At 36.0% G+C, this 15,563-nt stretch overlaps 1 protein-coding gene across 1 annotated transcript in view; it reads left to right on the top strand.

The window, feature by feature from the left end:
- LOC149799824 (run domain Beclin-1-interacting and cysteine-rich domain-containing protein-like) overlaps nucleotides 1-15,563 on the top strand; it is a 101,901-nt gene that overhangs the window by 60,422 nt on the left and 25,916 nt on the right. The window contains exons 13-14 of the mRNA XM_089959239.1: nucleotides 4,984-5,032; nucleotides 10,689-10,827. Coding sequence (XP_089815365.1) covers nucleotides 4,984-5,032; nucleotides 10,689-10,827 — 188 coding nt within the window. The remainder of the gene's footprint in view (nucleotides 1-4,983; nucleotides 5,033-10,688; nucleotides 10,828-15,563) is intronic.

The following is a 15,563-nucleotide window of genomic DNA, read 5'->3' as shown; positions in this document are numbered from 1 at the left end:
TCTGCAAGGATCCTCGACCCCCCCCCCATTGGTTGAATTACTTTCACTTTCTCTTCTAAACTGAGAATTTTTCTTTTCCTTGATGACATGTTGATCTTTTTGCAGTAAGTTATTCATGTTGATGACTACAATTCTGATAAAACAATTTTTTATGCATGTAAACAAATTGCTGTGTATTTTTAAAGGAAGTTATCTTGTCACTTGATTCATTAGTCTCAGTTTGATACTCTTTTGTTTTTATACATTTCTTTACACTAAGTGAGAGAAGCCAAAACGGCTTCGATATGTACCATTAACATCAGACAAATTTGACCTCACGGCCGTTAGGATTTGTAATTTTGACAATTATTGTCAATAGTAATAGCCACTAATTATCAAAGTGAACAAGCTTAACATCTTACTAAGGGAAGCCATAAAGGCTATCAAACCATTTTCCTGCTGACTTGTGTATTGTCCATTGATACTGCCACTTCTCAGCTGTTACTACTGTTCAATAATTGTAATCTTAACAATTATCAGTGACTAAACCGGACATCTTATGATAACACAGCAGTAAGGCTAATTGGATTACATGTACTTACCCTTTTGTATGGATTAAAATTTGAGTCTTTCTCAGCTTTAGGGAATAAATGTGGCTTCTCATGAGGCATAAATGATATTAACCTTACTGGTACATTGACTTTAGTCAACACTTCTTTCAGTAACAAAAACCTGACATCGGTAAACAGAAATCAGATTACTTAACACACATTGTGAATGAAATACTGGTTCTGGATACATATTAAAATAAAATACGGCCGCTTGTGAGGGGTAAATTTTATATTATTGCACTAATATGCTGGTCGCTTTAGCCAGGTGGTCTTTCGTGAGGGGTACTTTTGAACACAAACTCTTAGGTGCCAACAGATTCTGGCCATAAGGAGCAAGTGTCTGCTGGTCAGGGGAGCCGTTCAAGAAGGGGACTACTGTATTAAACAAAAATAACAATAAACAGGTTTTTACTTCAATATAATTACTGTTCATGAGCCAGATTTCTAAGTTGCTTTAATTTGCCCTGAGAGCCAGACAGAACATGTTCGCAGGCTGGATCCGGCCCACAGGCTATGGGTTGTGCACCCCTGGTTTAGAGTGTTCCACATGAATTTCAGTGTTCTTCTTAATTAATTTCAGTCTTGAATGCACTGATCTACCAATAGTCTTGAATGTGCAAATATGCTCACAGTCACAATGTATCTCAGTGATATAATCTGTAATATCCTTGGATGAATTCACAATAATCTCAAAGTAATGTTTCAGTCCAAAATATCAGTGGGCACTTTGTAATTCCAATTAACAATTTTTTAAAAAAATGATTCCTCTCAAATTATAACAGAACACACTAAAGAACTGATATTTTGATAGGAATAAAAACCTTGTTTACAACTTCAACCAAAATAAACTAAGACACAATAAGATGACCAGGTTTTGGGTCATTTTCCCATCAAATTTTATAACAAATTCAATTCTAGATCCTTAGGTCAAAAGGCCAGGTAAAAAGGCTTACAGATATTATCTTAAAGTACAACTTGCAATCCTGGACCAAAATTAACTATTCAATATGTTGTTACAAATGACCCATAAAATCTACAATCATGGACAAAAGTTATGCACTCAGTACTCGTTATTGCTAACCATCTGCATAGACCTAGATTTTCCAGTGCATTATGTTGCAACAGATCTGGGTCTGTGCAGTTTGCAGTTGGACCCAAATTATGAGTAAGTATATATGATAACAATTTTCATTTATATGTGCCTCATTTCTTGCGGCAGGGCTATTTTTATTTGGTCCAATCATCCGTGTGTATGTGTGTCTGCAAACACTATTTGAACACAAGCAAAACTTGATAGGCACATATGTATGCAGATTTACCATTAACACTCGTGTGTAGGTGAGGGCAACTGTAAACAACTTTGACCCTGATCTACCATCACTTAATGAGCCAGCAGATCATGGTCAGTCTGTGTTCTTGTGATTGCTCCTAACAAACTGCATAATGTAGAACCTGCTGGACAGCATTATTTGACAGCTGAGCGGAGTCTGTGCGGCTTGAAATTGGAATATTCATATCATAAGACTTAATCAAATTTTCATGACATCGTCCGATTGTGGCAGGTTTTTTTTTGACAATTCTGAGAATTATTTTGCTTTTTTTAAACTTAGTTTTTGGTGAAAACCATGTTAACATGATGATCATGCAAACTGTTTTGACGCAACCTTGTATATGTTTTGACGTAACCTTGTATTTGTTTTGACGTAACTTTGTATATGTTTTGACATAACCTTGTATATGCTGGACATGTTCAGTGGCAACGATATTGAAAACAATTGTATAATACTCTTGTTGGACAGTTATGAATGCAGTTTCTTGTTCTTTTTCATATATTTAATTTACAGTCATAAAACTGAACAATTGCAAACCCATTCTCAAACAAATCAAGTACATGGTAAATCTTTGTTTGACAGGTGTCAAAATGCCTTGAGCAATGGGTATAATTGCTCCCTAATTATGTCATCATGTTGCAAAGCAGCAAATGAAAGTATATAGTGCCTGCTGAAGCGTTTCCATTAACACTTCAATGCATTCTGTCAGGTATCCAGCTAAATCATTTACATTGTCAGCTTTGCTATAACATTAAGGTCCTTTGTGGCTTTGTTTCAAATAATAGTAAACATACAGAGAGCACTAGGAAAGTCCAGATGAATCAGGTAAATAAAGAACTTCATATCACAGTTTTGTTAGTAGTAAAAACAGCCAACTAATAATTTAATAGGGTAAAATGTTTAACAATTAATAAGATATGCAAAAAAATATAATATTATTTTCTTCAGAGTTAACATAAATATAAAATACTGCAAACTTTATCCATGATGGAAAATTAAATACATATTACAAACTTTATTCATGATGGAAAAATTAAATACACACTACAAACTTTATTCATGATGGAAAATTAAATACACACTACAAACTTTATTCATGATGGAGAATTAAATACACACGTTATTCATGATGGAAAATTAAATGCACACTACAAACTTTATTCATGATGGAAAATTTAAAATACTACAAACTTTATTCATGATGGAAAATTAAATACACACTACAAACTTTATTCATGATGGAAAATTAAATACACACTACAAACTTTATTCATGATGGAAAATTAAATACACACTACAAACTTTATTCATGATGGAAAATTAAATACACACTACAAACTTTATTCATGATGGAAAATTTAAAATACACACTACAAACTTTATTCATGATGGAAAATTAAATACACACTACAAACTTTATTCATGATAAAAAATTAAATACACGCTACAAACTTTATTCATGATGGAAAATTAAAGACACACTACAAACTTTATTCCTGATGGAAAATTAAATACACACTACAAACTTTATTTATGATGGAAAATTAAATACACACTACAAACTTTATTCATGATGGAAAAAAAGAGTACTGACAGTTTTAATTTGAAGAAGTCAAGAAGTTTTGAGTGCAAATGGTTGAACCAGTTCTCAGAACTGAGATATAATAAAACTTTGAATGTATTGTAATATGTTGAAACAACAAGCACAAGGAGAATTAGAACAATTTTGTGAAATGTGTGACAGCATATCAAATATTGTCTGGACCACGTGTACATGTAGATGACCTGATTAGGTTTTCGTGTCACTATTGTAATATATCCTTGTTTGTTTTCAGTTGAGCCTGCTTTCAAAATTTTGAAATAGTAATTATTATGTGCAGTCTGTGTGCATGTACATCAGTATATTAAGCTCATTTTAAAGTTTTCTTCAATTAACCTTAATGTTAGAATCTTTTACATTCCTGTTGTGCATGCTTTTATGTATTCCTTAGTAAAATGTGATACTATATCGATGAAATTATATAAATGTAATGAGTACATTTTGAGCTGCACAATTTATTATTGATTGTGCACAAGCAGACTTTCTCAATGGTGAGACATGGTTATTCATGTAAAGATGATTTGATTTGGTGTGTTATGGTTCAAAAACACACGTAGTTTATTTAGTGCCTTGAAAGATGAAATCCATCTAAAACTTAATTTTTATTTTGATATATTTTCAATGTTTAAAATCAAATGTGCATTGGATTTTATTGTAAGATATCGCCAGTTATGGTGAAGTCATCTACTGTATATGATTGTGGAAATTTGCATATGATTTAATTTTCCTAATTTTAGCCACCTGACCCCATACGTTTTAGAATACAAAGCTTGATTTCAGGCATGAAAATAACAATTTAGATATGTTACTTGCAGCATTTGCATATCAAAAAAATTTTATAAAGTAACCAGAGCAAATGAAATCCTGAAAGCTATGTGACTTTAACTCCATTCTAATACAAATTAATGAAGGCCAAAATTTTCAGACTTTGTTCTTGATTTACTTGTTTAAAAAGTTTGTAGAAGATTGGTCCTGGTCATCAATCGTGGAAAAATCCTATGTCCAGCAACACCGAACAAAATGCCTATGGGGCAGGGGTGTAACATTTTCTATTTACTGGCCTAAAATTCTAAAAAGAATATGAAGTAAAACAATTAAAATGTTGATTAAGGGAAAGTAAACAGTTATCATATTTTTGCAGTCCTGTAATCTTGAACATGTTCAAATCAAATAATTGGAAATTGACCATGCAAAGTTTGTAAAACTAAAATTCATGAAAACTTATTGACATGGAAATTTCTCCATAAATAGTATGTGGAATTTACTGAAGAATGCTGTCAGTTTTTTAAAAATTAAATTTTTATTTTTAGTTTCATTGATATAAAGTAGTTTTGTATCAGCCATTATGTGACAGGGTTTCTTTCCTAATGCAAGCCTAGACTTTTCTTTTGTAGATGAGACACTTTGTTTATGTTTTAATATATTTCCTGCATGTGTCTTAACAGCTTTATTTATGTTTCAGATGCAGACATACATGTAGAGAAGAGCAATAGTTTAGAACAAAAAAATAGGTAGGTTTATCTGAAAAGCAGATGATGTTACCCTGACCTACCATATTTATCTTATATTGACATCAAACTGCCTTGGTTCAGTATACAGTAGAAACTAGTTTTAATGCTATAATTTCTTTAATACTTCCAGTAATGGTCATTTGGGATTAGGGTCATGTGGGTTTGTAAGTGGGTCTGTTTCTGTGGTTTGGTCAAAGTTTTTTCCAGAATTTCTCTCAGAATATTCTTACCATATATAATTGCTTATAAGTCAAATCAAACTGCAAAAAAAAGATCATGATCTGCCGTAGCATAATGTAGATCAGGGTCTATGTTGTTTGTTCTTCTGATTACTCCTAATGTACAGCACAGACCCAGATCTGCCAGTGCATTATGTAACAGCTAATCTGGGTCTTTGCATTTTGCATTGTGACTTGACTTAATAAGTGAGTACATATGGTACCTGATTAACTTCATATTTGGAATATAATATCATACCATATTCCCATTTTCTCATTACCACTCCTGCCTCTGGGTGGGGCCATAAGGTAAGGAATTATAATTGCTTCATATTTTGGTTAAAGATTTAGGACAAAGTTCTTTGTCATTACTTATATTTCTATTATTTCTTTACCAATTAATGTAATGTTTGGAAAATATCATCACTGCACACTTCCCTTCATTCAGTGACACTCCTGATCCTGAGTTCTACCCCTGGGTGGGACCATGGGATTAATAAGTATATTGGGGTATGGATGCACTGTAAGTCATTTGGGAAGAGTTATGGGCCTTTACTTACCCCACCCATATGGTTTTTGTGCCAAAATTAATACAGAAAATAATGGGTCAGAATTGCACAATAATTTTGATAGCCCCCTCATATGGGACAAGTCTAAAGTTAAAAATTTAATTGAGCTAGCAATACACCAACCCAGATGCATTACAACCAAACTGAATCTTCTCAAATGCACAAGGTCATAGGTGTTTCACTCACCCCTCTCCAGATAATCTTGGGGGCCCGAGTGGCCGAGTGGTCTAAAGCGCTCTTCATTACGGATCACTGCCATCTCACCTCTGTCTGCAGCGGTTTGAGTCTCGGATTCAGCCAGTGTGGGTATGTGAGAAAGCTTTCCAGTAGCTTCTCGTGGGTCGGTGGTTCTTTCCAGGGTGTTTCCAGGTTCCTTCTCCACCATTAATACTGGCCGCCATGTATAGCCTATCGTGTGCTGAAAAATGGCGTTAAACCCCACAACAACCACAATGACATAATCTTCTTCATGCTTGACTCTTGTCAGGACAACCTTCAGATCATGAAAACGGTGATTTTATGCAAGCCTTGCATTCAAACACAACATTTCAGTCCAAGATATCAGAGAAAGTGTTAGATGGTATACAGAGTCAACCCTTTGTGTTTTTTATCTAGTGGATTTAGCTTCGCAGAGACAAAATCTGAATCTGATAGGTCCTGTGGCTCGTCCCTGATGACCACCAGACCTAATTAAACCAACACAGCCTCTTAAGTTTGCTGAATTTGCCAGTGAAATCTGTGGGTAAGATTTAAATAATCTTAACCTGTGGTGATGGATCTTGCAACCATAGGCTGTATTGCTTTAAGCAGGAGAAAAGATTATCCTTCACACACGGAATACAATCTTTCTTCTCTAGATGGATACCCAAGGTATAAATAATATGCTCAGCATTCCCTCCATCTATTACCATGTTTGCCATATATGTTGGAACACCATATTTCTTGGGACACCATAAATTAGTTGTAAATTATTTTTTTTTTGTGCACTGTATGTTCTGGGACACTTTTTTTTTTGAGTCTTAAGTTGTTGTTGTTGTTGTTGTTGTAGGGTTTAATGCCATTCTTCAGCACAAGATAGGCTATACATGTCGGCCAGTATAACTGGTGGAGGAAGAACCCTGGAAAACCCAGAGAAGATCCACCGACCCATGAGAAGCTACCGGCAAGCTTTCCCACATATTCATGTTGGCCGAACCTGAGACTCAAACCCACACAGACAGAGGTGAGATTGTAGTGATCCGTAATGGTGAGCGCTTCAGACCACTCGGCCACTTGGGGCCCCTCTTAAATTGTGAACACCCTTCAACTCATTAAAAAATTACATGAAAAAATGCACTCCAACTTAAATTTTATTTAAAAAATATATAAACTGTGTACCTGAAAAAAGGCTCTTCAATCCACTGCAGCATCACCTTATCAACCCAACCCTTCTCCTGCACATGTACGAGCCATTCTTTTGGTGTATGAATATTCTTTTTAGCTTTCTCATGCCGCAGAAGATTATTTACTGAAGTGGAAAGAGCGAGGCCTCATGTCAGAATTTTTAAAAATCTGTACCAGTCATGCTAATTCTCACACTGTTAACCTCCATCCTATCAACAGTTTGTCCAGGAATGAGATCAAAGTACACTGGAATTTCATCCCTGTTTATGAACATATTGTTGGTGAAATCATCTTTTCTTCTGGCCTTCATGAATTCTGCAAGTGATTTTATTTTCTCCAAATCTTTTGGGCAGTGCTTTGTCATCAATGTCCATGCATGAAGTACTATATTGTATCACTTTAAAGATTGTTCGACTGTTTCAATTTATTTTCAAAATCCTCATGAATACCAGTGGAAAGGAACTAAAGTTAATGTAACAAGATAACCGGGTGGGATATTTCGGATTAACAACAGAACACGTAATGACGACACATATATATGATTTAATGTGGCGATTTATATGAATAGTGGAGTATGAAGATGTGGGCGTATTTGTAATCCAAATATTGGATCTATTTAACATAAAAAACGCACAGTTTCAAAGATGGAAAAAATATACAAATAAATTAGTTCAGTAACCCTAAAACACAGGATAAATGATTTCACAAATGATTCAATAATGGAAAGATGAATATAGTTCACTCAAATAGTAAACAATGTAAGTCTTTACACATAGTAAAAAATGTATTCGCTCAGGTAGCGAAATTATGTCACTAAACAAGAACGGATATACAATCTATCCTTCCAGTCCTGAATAATACGCTGGGTCTTACTAACCCAAAATTAGCATACAGCTAAAAATACATGTGTGGAGATGCACTCCGTCACCCGTGCACCATATCCGCTCCACAGCTCCTCCGAATCAATTTCACAACCAATATAGACTCCGGACCCTCGGAATACTATGATCACTTGAAATATTAGACCCTCCGGACACTTGAAATATTAGACCCTCCGGACCCCCTGGTCCTTTGACGGCTCTACAGCTGGGTCACCTTAGTCACTCTTGACATTCCGGACGCTAGACATTAGACGCTCCGGCACCTTAAACGCTCCAGACACACGGACGTTTCTACCCTCTGACAACACCGGACACCCCGGATATTCCTACCATCAAAAACTCAGCCCTACAGCTGGAGTTGTGCGAATCCTTTAAGCAGGCCGCTTGCTGACAAAACCATTAGTATTGTAAAGGTCCTTTACATGTAGTAACGTATTTATACCTTTAGAATTTTCGTTATTCTTTATCAAAGGCACCTTGCACGTGTGGCACAGGACGAATCGTACTCACGATTTCGAAATACAATAGACCCTGATATAATCACCCTCAGGCATCGTTGTACAGCGAAAAGAAACGAAACCCGAGTACATGTATTTAATTAACAACCTTTACACCATTCCGTGACAGTTAACTTCCCTTTGTCAGCAAACATTGTATTTTTTTAAAAATCAGCACACTTAAAAGAATCTAAAGTCAGCTTCAGAGGTTGGCTTGCTTTGCAATAAAATAACCTTTTTATTTGATATCCTTAAAAGAAAATCGGTACACCTAATAGCATCCAGAGTTGGCTTCTGAGGTCAGCTTGCTTTGTAACAAAAATAACCTATGTATTTGATATCCTGTTAGTAAGTTAAAACTGTGTTTATTGTTAGCTGCCATTTGTGTTTACTCACCACCTGGGCTTCTGTTTGATGGACAAGAATTACTGCCCTTTGTCTGTTTAAGAAAAGAAATTTTTTCATCTTTTAGTAGGGCTGGATTCAGGTTGCAGAATTATATCCCAAATGTTAGTGTAATTGGGTAAGAAGTATCGGATAAACATAATTTACTATAAAATTTACATTTACAAAACAGCTGGAAACCTTGTAGATATTTTATTATGTCATAAGCATCATAGCTTTACTTTGGTATATCCCCCCCCCAGCAAACAGTGCCACACATATATAGGAATGAGAGAAAAAAGAGCACTTGCTCTGTCCCAGCAAAAAGTACCATGCATATTTAGGAATGAGAGGAAAAAAAACACTTGCTCTATCCCACAAAAGTCACTTGCTGTATCCCATCAAACTGTGTCATATATATAGGAATGGGAGATAAAGAACATTTGCTCTATCCCACCAAACAGTGTCATGCAAATAGAGGAATGAGAGAAAAAGAACACTTGCTCTATCCCATCAAACAGTGTCATGCATATAGAGGAATGGGAGAAAAAGAACACTTGCTCTAACCCATCAAACAGTGTCATACATATATAGGAATTAGAGAAAAAGAACACTTGCTTTATCCCACAAAATAGTCACTTGCACTTTCCCGGCAAACAGTGTCAGACAGATATGGGAATGAGAGAAAAAGAACACTTGCTCTATCCCTACACACAGTGTCACACATATATAGGAATGAGAGATAAAGAACTCGTGCTCTATCCCAGCAAAAAATGTCATGCATATGTAGGAAATCTTGTTTTCATTATGTTGGAGGGGGAAGCATGCATTGAGTTCAAGAATACTCCATATAAGACATGTAGGGACTTGTTATCAAAAGTTTGAGAGTTTAAGATACAGTTCTCATTCCAATTAAGACTTTATGATGAGCTCTTAAAGTCAGTGCTCCATTTAGGGATTTCAGTTGCATAGAGATGAGCGAGTATAACACAGAACCAGTTTTATTAAATGTATTAGATAATGTAGTGACATGGGGAAACAGTCTTTGAAGAGTTGGTCGCATGATTAATTTTAGTATTTTCATGGTTCAACTAAATGACAATACAAATGATGAAGATTGAAATTTCTTTGTCTGAATTATTTGCAATGTCTTTTACGTCAGTACCTCAAGCTTGTTTTTTTTTAAGTGATGGGGATATTGTGGTGTCCTTTGTCTGTCTGTCTTTCTGTCCATCCATTTGTCTGACTGTCTGTAAACAGCATCTCCTCCATTGGGTGGAAAGTTTCGTGAAACTTGTACCAATTTACTTATGCCACACTTGTGGTAACCATTTGAAGAGAAGCTTCATCATTTCCTCCCAACCCCAGGGTCCCCTGGTGGTGGTCCGAGATCATATACAAATTTAAATTACAAACGATATTTAATAATTCCTCCTAACCTTGGGGTCCCCTGAGGTTGGTCAGAGATCATATACAAATCTAAATTACAAATGATATTTAAAATTATTTTGGATCAAGACCTATATGTGATATCATAGCAGAAAGATGCATCATAGATATGGCAGATTTTGTGTTATGATCACTGGGTCACTGTCAAGGGGGAGGGGGAGTATTTGAGACAAGTGGAGGTCGTGGAATTAAGGGAGGAGTGCAGTAGAAAGTGTTACAATTTTGATTGGTATGCCACTGCAGTAGTTGCTTTATGGTTTTCTTGGTCTCTTTAGCTCATTTCAGGAGAGTAGTAGCAACTACCTCTCAGCTGAATCTGTGGCCATTTCCCTTCTGAAAAAATTCTCAGAGAAACAACTGCCCAAAGCTTCCGATCTACACTGGCTAGTGTCTGAACAAGATGCTCCACAATCTGTAAGTCTTTCTTCTCTATGTACAACTGTTCCTCAATAACTCATGCACAACAGAGTCAAAAAAAATACAGCACTTTAAGCGAGTGAGCAAGTTAGAGACGGATCTCTGAAAAATTGAGAAGGTTGTACCATCCAGGCTAGACATCAAGAAGGTGGAGGGGTTGAACTGTTTAATTGCAGAGTACTTGTTTTATTATCATGTTGGGAATAAATGTCAATAAACAGCTTTTTCTAATTAATTTTTTTATTTTTTTTTAATAAATTACTTTTCTTTTATAAAATAATCAATCTCTGAAAGATGAAAAACTTTAGAGGTTTCAACAGATCACATATATGTCTGCCTCAAGGTGATACTTGCAAATCATTGTGTATTACATGACTGCATTTTGCACAAGAAAACAAGATTCCATTTGTTCAAAAAGTAGAGACATTTGTTTCATGAAAGAAAAACTTAAATGTTGAAACTCAACTTTTCAAAGTTGTTTTGTTTGTGAAATGTTAATGCAGTGATTTCAGTGCAAGTACTAGTGAAATTTCTGCTCATCCTTGAGTATATCTCTGAATGCCAGTTCAGGAACTTCAGGTTCGCTATAAACTTTGGAACTTGGTTCCACATAATGAACCATATTGTGGGCATTATTGACATTTTCACTGATCAAAATTTTATCAAAGATTGTTACTTACAGTATAATGAGAATTTTTGTTGTTGGTGGGATTAAAGAAAATGTAACAAAATATAGGACTTCTTATTAATAGTTGAGAATTTCATGGTGTTGATTCAAATTTCAGACACTAACCGCTGTTTTAGACAATAAAATGAGCAATATATAATAATGATAATAATAATAATAATAATAATACTGAGGACTTTGTATAGTGCCTAATCTTTAGAAGCTCTAAGTGCTTTACAACATTAGACAACACCTATAAGATAAGAAACATAATAATATTATTACAAAAACAAACAACACAAAATTAGAAAATCATTTTTTTTAAAAGTATTAAAAAACATGCTGAGAATATTTCAGGTAGGAAACATTATTAGGTCTTTAAGTTTGTTCTTGCAGTCGAAATAAGTGAGTTTTGAGAGCCTTCTTGAATGTGATCACTGTCTTTGTGTCTAAGTTCAGTGGGCAATTCATTCCACATTGCTGAGCCCTGGTATGCAAAAGAACGCTGTCCATATGACTTTGTTTTCATAGTGGGAATAATGAGTATATGATTGTCAGAAGAGGAGCGTAAGTACCTTGCTGGTGTGTACACCTGGGTGAGGTCAGATAGGTATGTTGGACTAGAGTCCGACAGTGAAATGTAGCACAGAGAACAAATTTTGTGTTTGATTCTAGATTGAATGGATAGCCAGTGTAGGGTACAGAGCAGCGGGGAGGTGTGCTCTGATCGTAGTACTCTAAGTATGATCCGAGCAGCTGTGTTTTGAACTTTTTGAAGTTTCTGGAGTAGATATTGAGATGAACCAGACAGGATTGAGTTACAATAATCCAGTCTTGAAAGTACTAATGAACACACAAGTGTTTTAGTGGCATCAGCTGAAAGATATTTGTGAATGGAGCTGATGCATCTCAGCTCAAGATATGCAGCCTTGCATATGTTCATGACATGTTGGTGCAATGTGAGAGTACTATCCAGAGTAACACCTAGGTTTTGTACTGATTGTGTGAGTTTAATATTGGCGTTGCGGATATTTATTGTTTGAGGTAAAGAATGTGAATGAGAAAGTCTTTGTGATGTGATCAGAATGGCCTCAGTTTTATCATCATTCATCTGCAGCTTGTTACAAGTCATCCATGATTTCATATCAGAAATGCACCTCTCTACACCTTGGATGGTAGCATCAACTTCAGTTGGGTGGCTAGATTTGTACATTTGAGTGTCATCAGCGTACAATTGGTGAGACACTGGATGATGATCAATGACACTTGAGAGCGACTGAGTGTACAGAATGAAGAGAACAGGTCCAAGAACAAACCCCTGTGGAACACTACAACATAGATCAACTGGGGTGGAGTGTATTCCATTTGCAGATACAATTTGTGTCCTGTTGACCAAGTAGGACTTGAACCACAGTAAGGCTGTATCATGAATGCCAAATACATGCTGGAGATGGTGAAGTAATATATCATGGTCTATTGTGTCAAATGCTGCAGACAAATCATGGAGGGTGAGGACTGTAATCTATCTGCTATCCAACGCAGAGAGAATATCATTAATTACTTTTAGAAGAGTTGTTTCAGTACTGTGGCAAAGGCAATATGCAGATTGTACATTGCTAAAAAGACTATTTGAATTTAGATGAGATACAAGCTAGGATAGAACAACCTTTTCTAAGATTTTTTAAATGAATGGGAGATTAGAAACTGGGCAGTAGTTCTTTAAATCGTTATGGTCTAGTGCTGGTTTCTTCAGCAGAGGCTTTACAATGGCAGTTTTGAAAAATGATGGGAATTCCCCATAAGAGAGAGGTATTAATAACATCAGTTAATGAAGGCAATACTGGATCTAAGCACTCAAGCAGCAGTGATGTTGGAATTGGATCAAGTTCACACGACTTTGGTGCACTCTTCATCACGATTGTACGTACGAAATCCATAGAGACAGGTTCAAATGCTGCTAATGGTTGCCACTCAAATTCTGTATCCTAACTGTATGGTGACGACGAGTCAATTGAAATTGTGGTGTCAAGCTTATCTCTAATGGTTTGTACTTTGTCACGGAAGAAATTTGCAAACATGTCCAGAAGGTTGACTGGAGAGAAGGTAGTTGGAAGTGGTGTTGATTTGTTTCTTGACATTAGCTTGTTAGTAATCTCAAAGAACTCTTTGCAGCTGGAACTTTCCATGATCTTTGTAGTGTAGTGGGCTGATTTCGCTGCATGGACTAAATTTGTGACATTCTTCTTAGCGACTTCATAGATTTGCTTATGAATAGTGAGTCTGGTGGAAAGCCAGAGTCTCTCAGCTTTACGGCGGTCTCTTGTAGCAGTGCAAAGCTGGTCCCTAGCACTGCTATACCATGGAGAACACTTTTGAATTGATACTCTGCACTTGGTAGCTGGGGCATGTTTGTCAAGTAATGAACGCAGACAGTTATCGAGTTGTTCTGCGGTAGGAGGTAAGCAAGTTGTTAGGTTAGCTTGGATGTCTTGCATTAGTTTGGTTATGTTTATCATACGGAGGTTTCTCTTAGTAGCAGATAAAGGTGGAGGGTTAGGGACTGATACGTCAAGATGGCATATAATGCAGAGGTTATCTGATGCAATTCATGGGATACCAGGGAGTACTGTATAATGTTATCATCAGGTCTATGAAGAATCCAGTCTAAAATGTGACCATGTTTATGGGTGGGTTGGTTAACTGACTGTTTGAGGTTGAAAACATTAATGGAATCTATGAGTTTTGATGTATTTGAGTTTCTGGGACAGTCAAAGTGAAAGTTGAAATCTCCAAGAATAATCAGGTTGCCACCTATCAAATTTCCATAGTCCAGAAGATTTGGAAACTGCTTCAAAAAGAGAGAGTCAGCCAGCTTGTTTTTTCTACTAGGAGGAGGGCAGTATAGGCAGAAAAAATGGACTGACCTTTGCTCCAGTGTGAGTTTGGTTTGGACTAGTTCAAACGATGTGTGGTCGAAATTGAATGTTGTGGTATAGTTAAGATGTTTTATCATGGAGTTCTTTATGATGACAGCAATTCCACCTCCGCGAGAATTATGGGGGAACAACTTGATGGAGTAACCAGTGGGTGTTAGATCCACACACTTGGGCTCATCACCTGATGTTTTTAGCCATGTTTCTGTCACAAAAAATATGTCAACATTTTGATCGTTGATAAAATTAACTATTTCTGTGCGCTTTTCCGGTGGTCCTACTGACTGGGCATTGAATAATGCAATGCGCAGAGGTATTTCTTGGATAGTTGACACAAAGGTTGACGAATTAATTGGGATTTGAATTAGGTTATCTAAATTAACGGTTGAAAATTTTTTAAATGGTTGTGCCAAAATAAGGGAGATAACTGGAATTCTTCCTGTTCTACGCCGGCCAGCTTTGAAAAGTTTTTTTTTCGCTTCTGTTTACATTTAGGTAATGATGAATGTAGTCCCAGTTCGTATAGTCTAGAGCACAGTGTAGTGTGGAGAGCCAAGGAGTGAACATTTAAAGCTATTAATGAGGGTCCATCGTAGCATAAACGGGTTGACTGGCGAGTATTATGTGATGGCAGTTTGTTCAAAAACATTGGAGCAAGACAGCTGAGAAAAAGTATAATTATTCTTGTTCCCAAAACAGGAGATGAAGAAACACATACGAATTTAACAGCCAATACATAATGAACACAATAACGAAGATGAAAACAGGCAACAAGCTCAAATATCATGAAAACGGCACTAATATCAGGGTTTCTTTTACCAATTTTGATTGTGATTTTCTACATGTTTAAAAAATGTGTCAATTCATTAGCCATTTTCTTGAATGAAAAAAAGTGATTTATACCTACCCCACATTATAAGAAGTTATCTGAGTGTAAGGTATTGAGGGAGCAGTACATGAATCTCTGCATGCATGTATATGCTTTGTCTGTTCTTCTACCTGTCTGTCATGCTTAGGCTGCTGCTTTAAATGAACTTGCGATTGTAGATCAATCTATTAAATTAAAATAAGTTAATTTAAAACATCATTTCTCATTGTAAAGACCATTGTGTAATGTAATATATTAAACTGTT

This window comes from Sinohyriopsis cumingii, chromosome 5 (genome assembly GCF_028554795.1).
Source record: "Sinohyriopsis cumingii isolate HCF-2022 chromosome 5, ASM2855479v2, whole genome shotgun sequence".
NCBI lineage: Eukaryota > Metazoa > Mollusca > Bivalvia > Unionida > Unionidae > Sinohyriopsis > Sinohyriopsis cumingii.
Note: the sequence above shows the minus strand (reverse complement) of the source record. Positions and strands in the feature narration are given on the sequence as shown.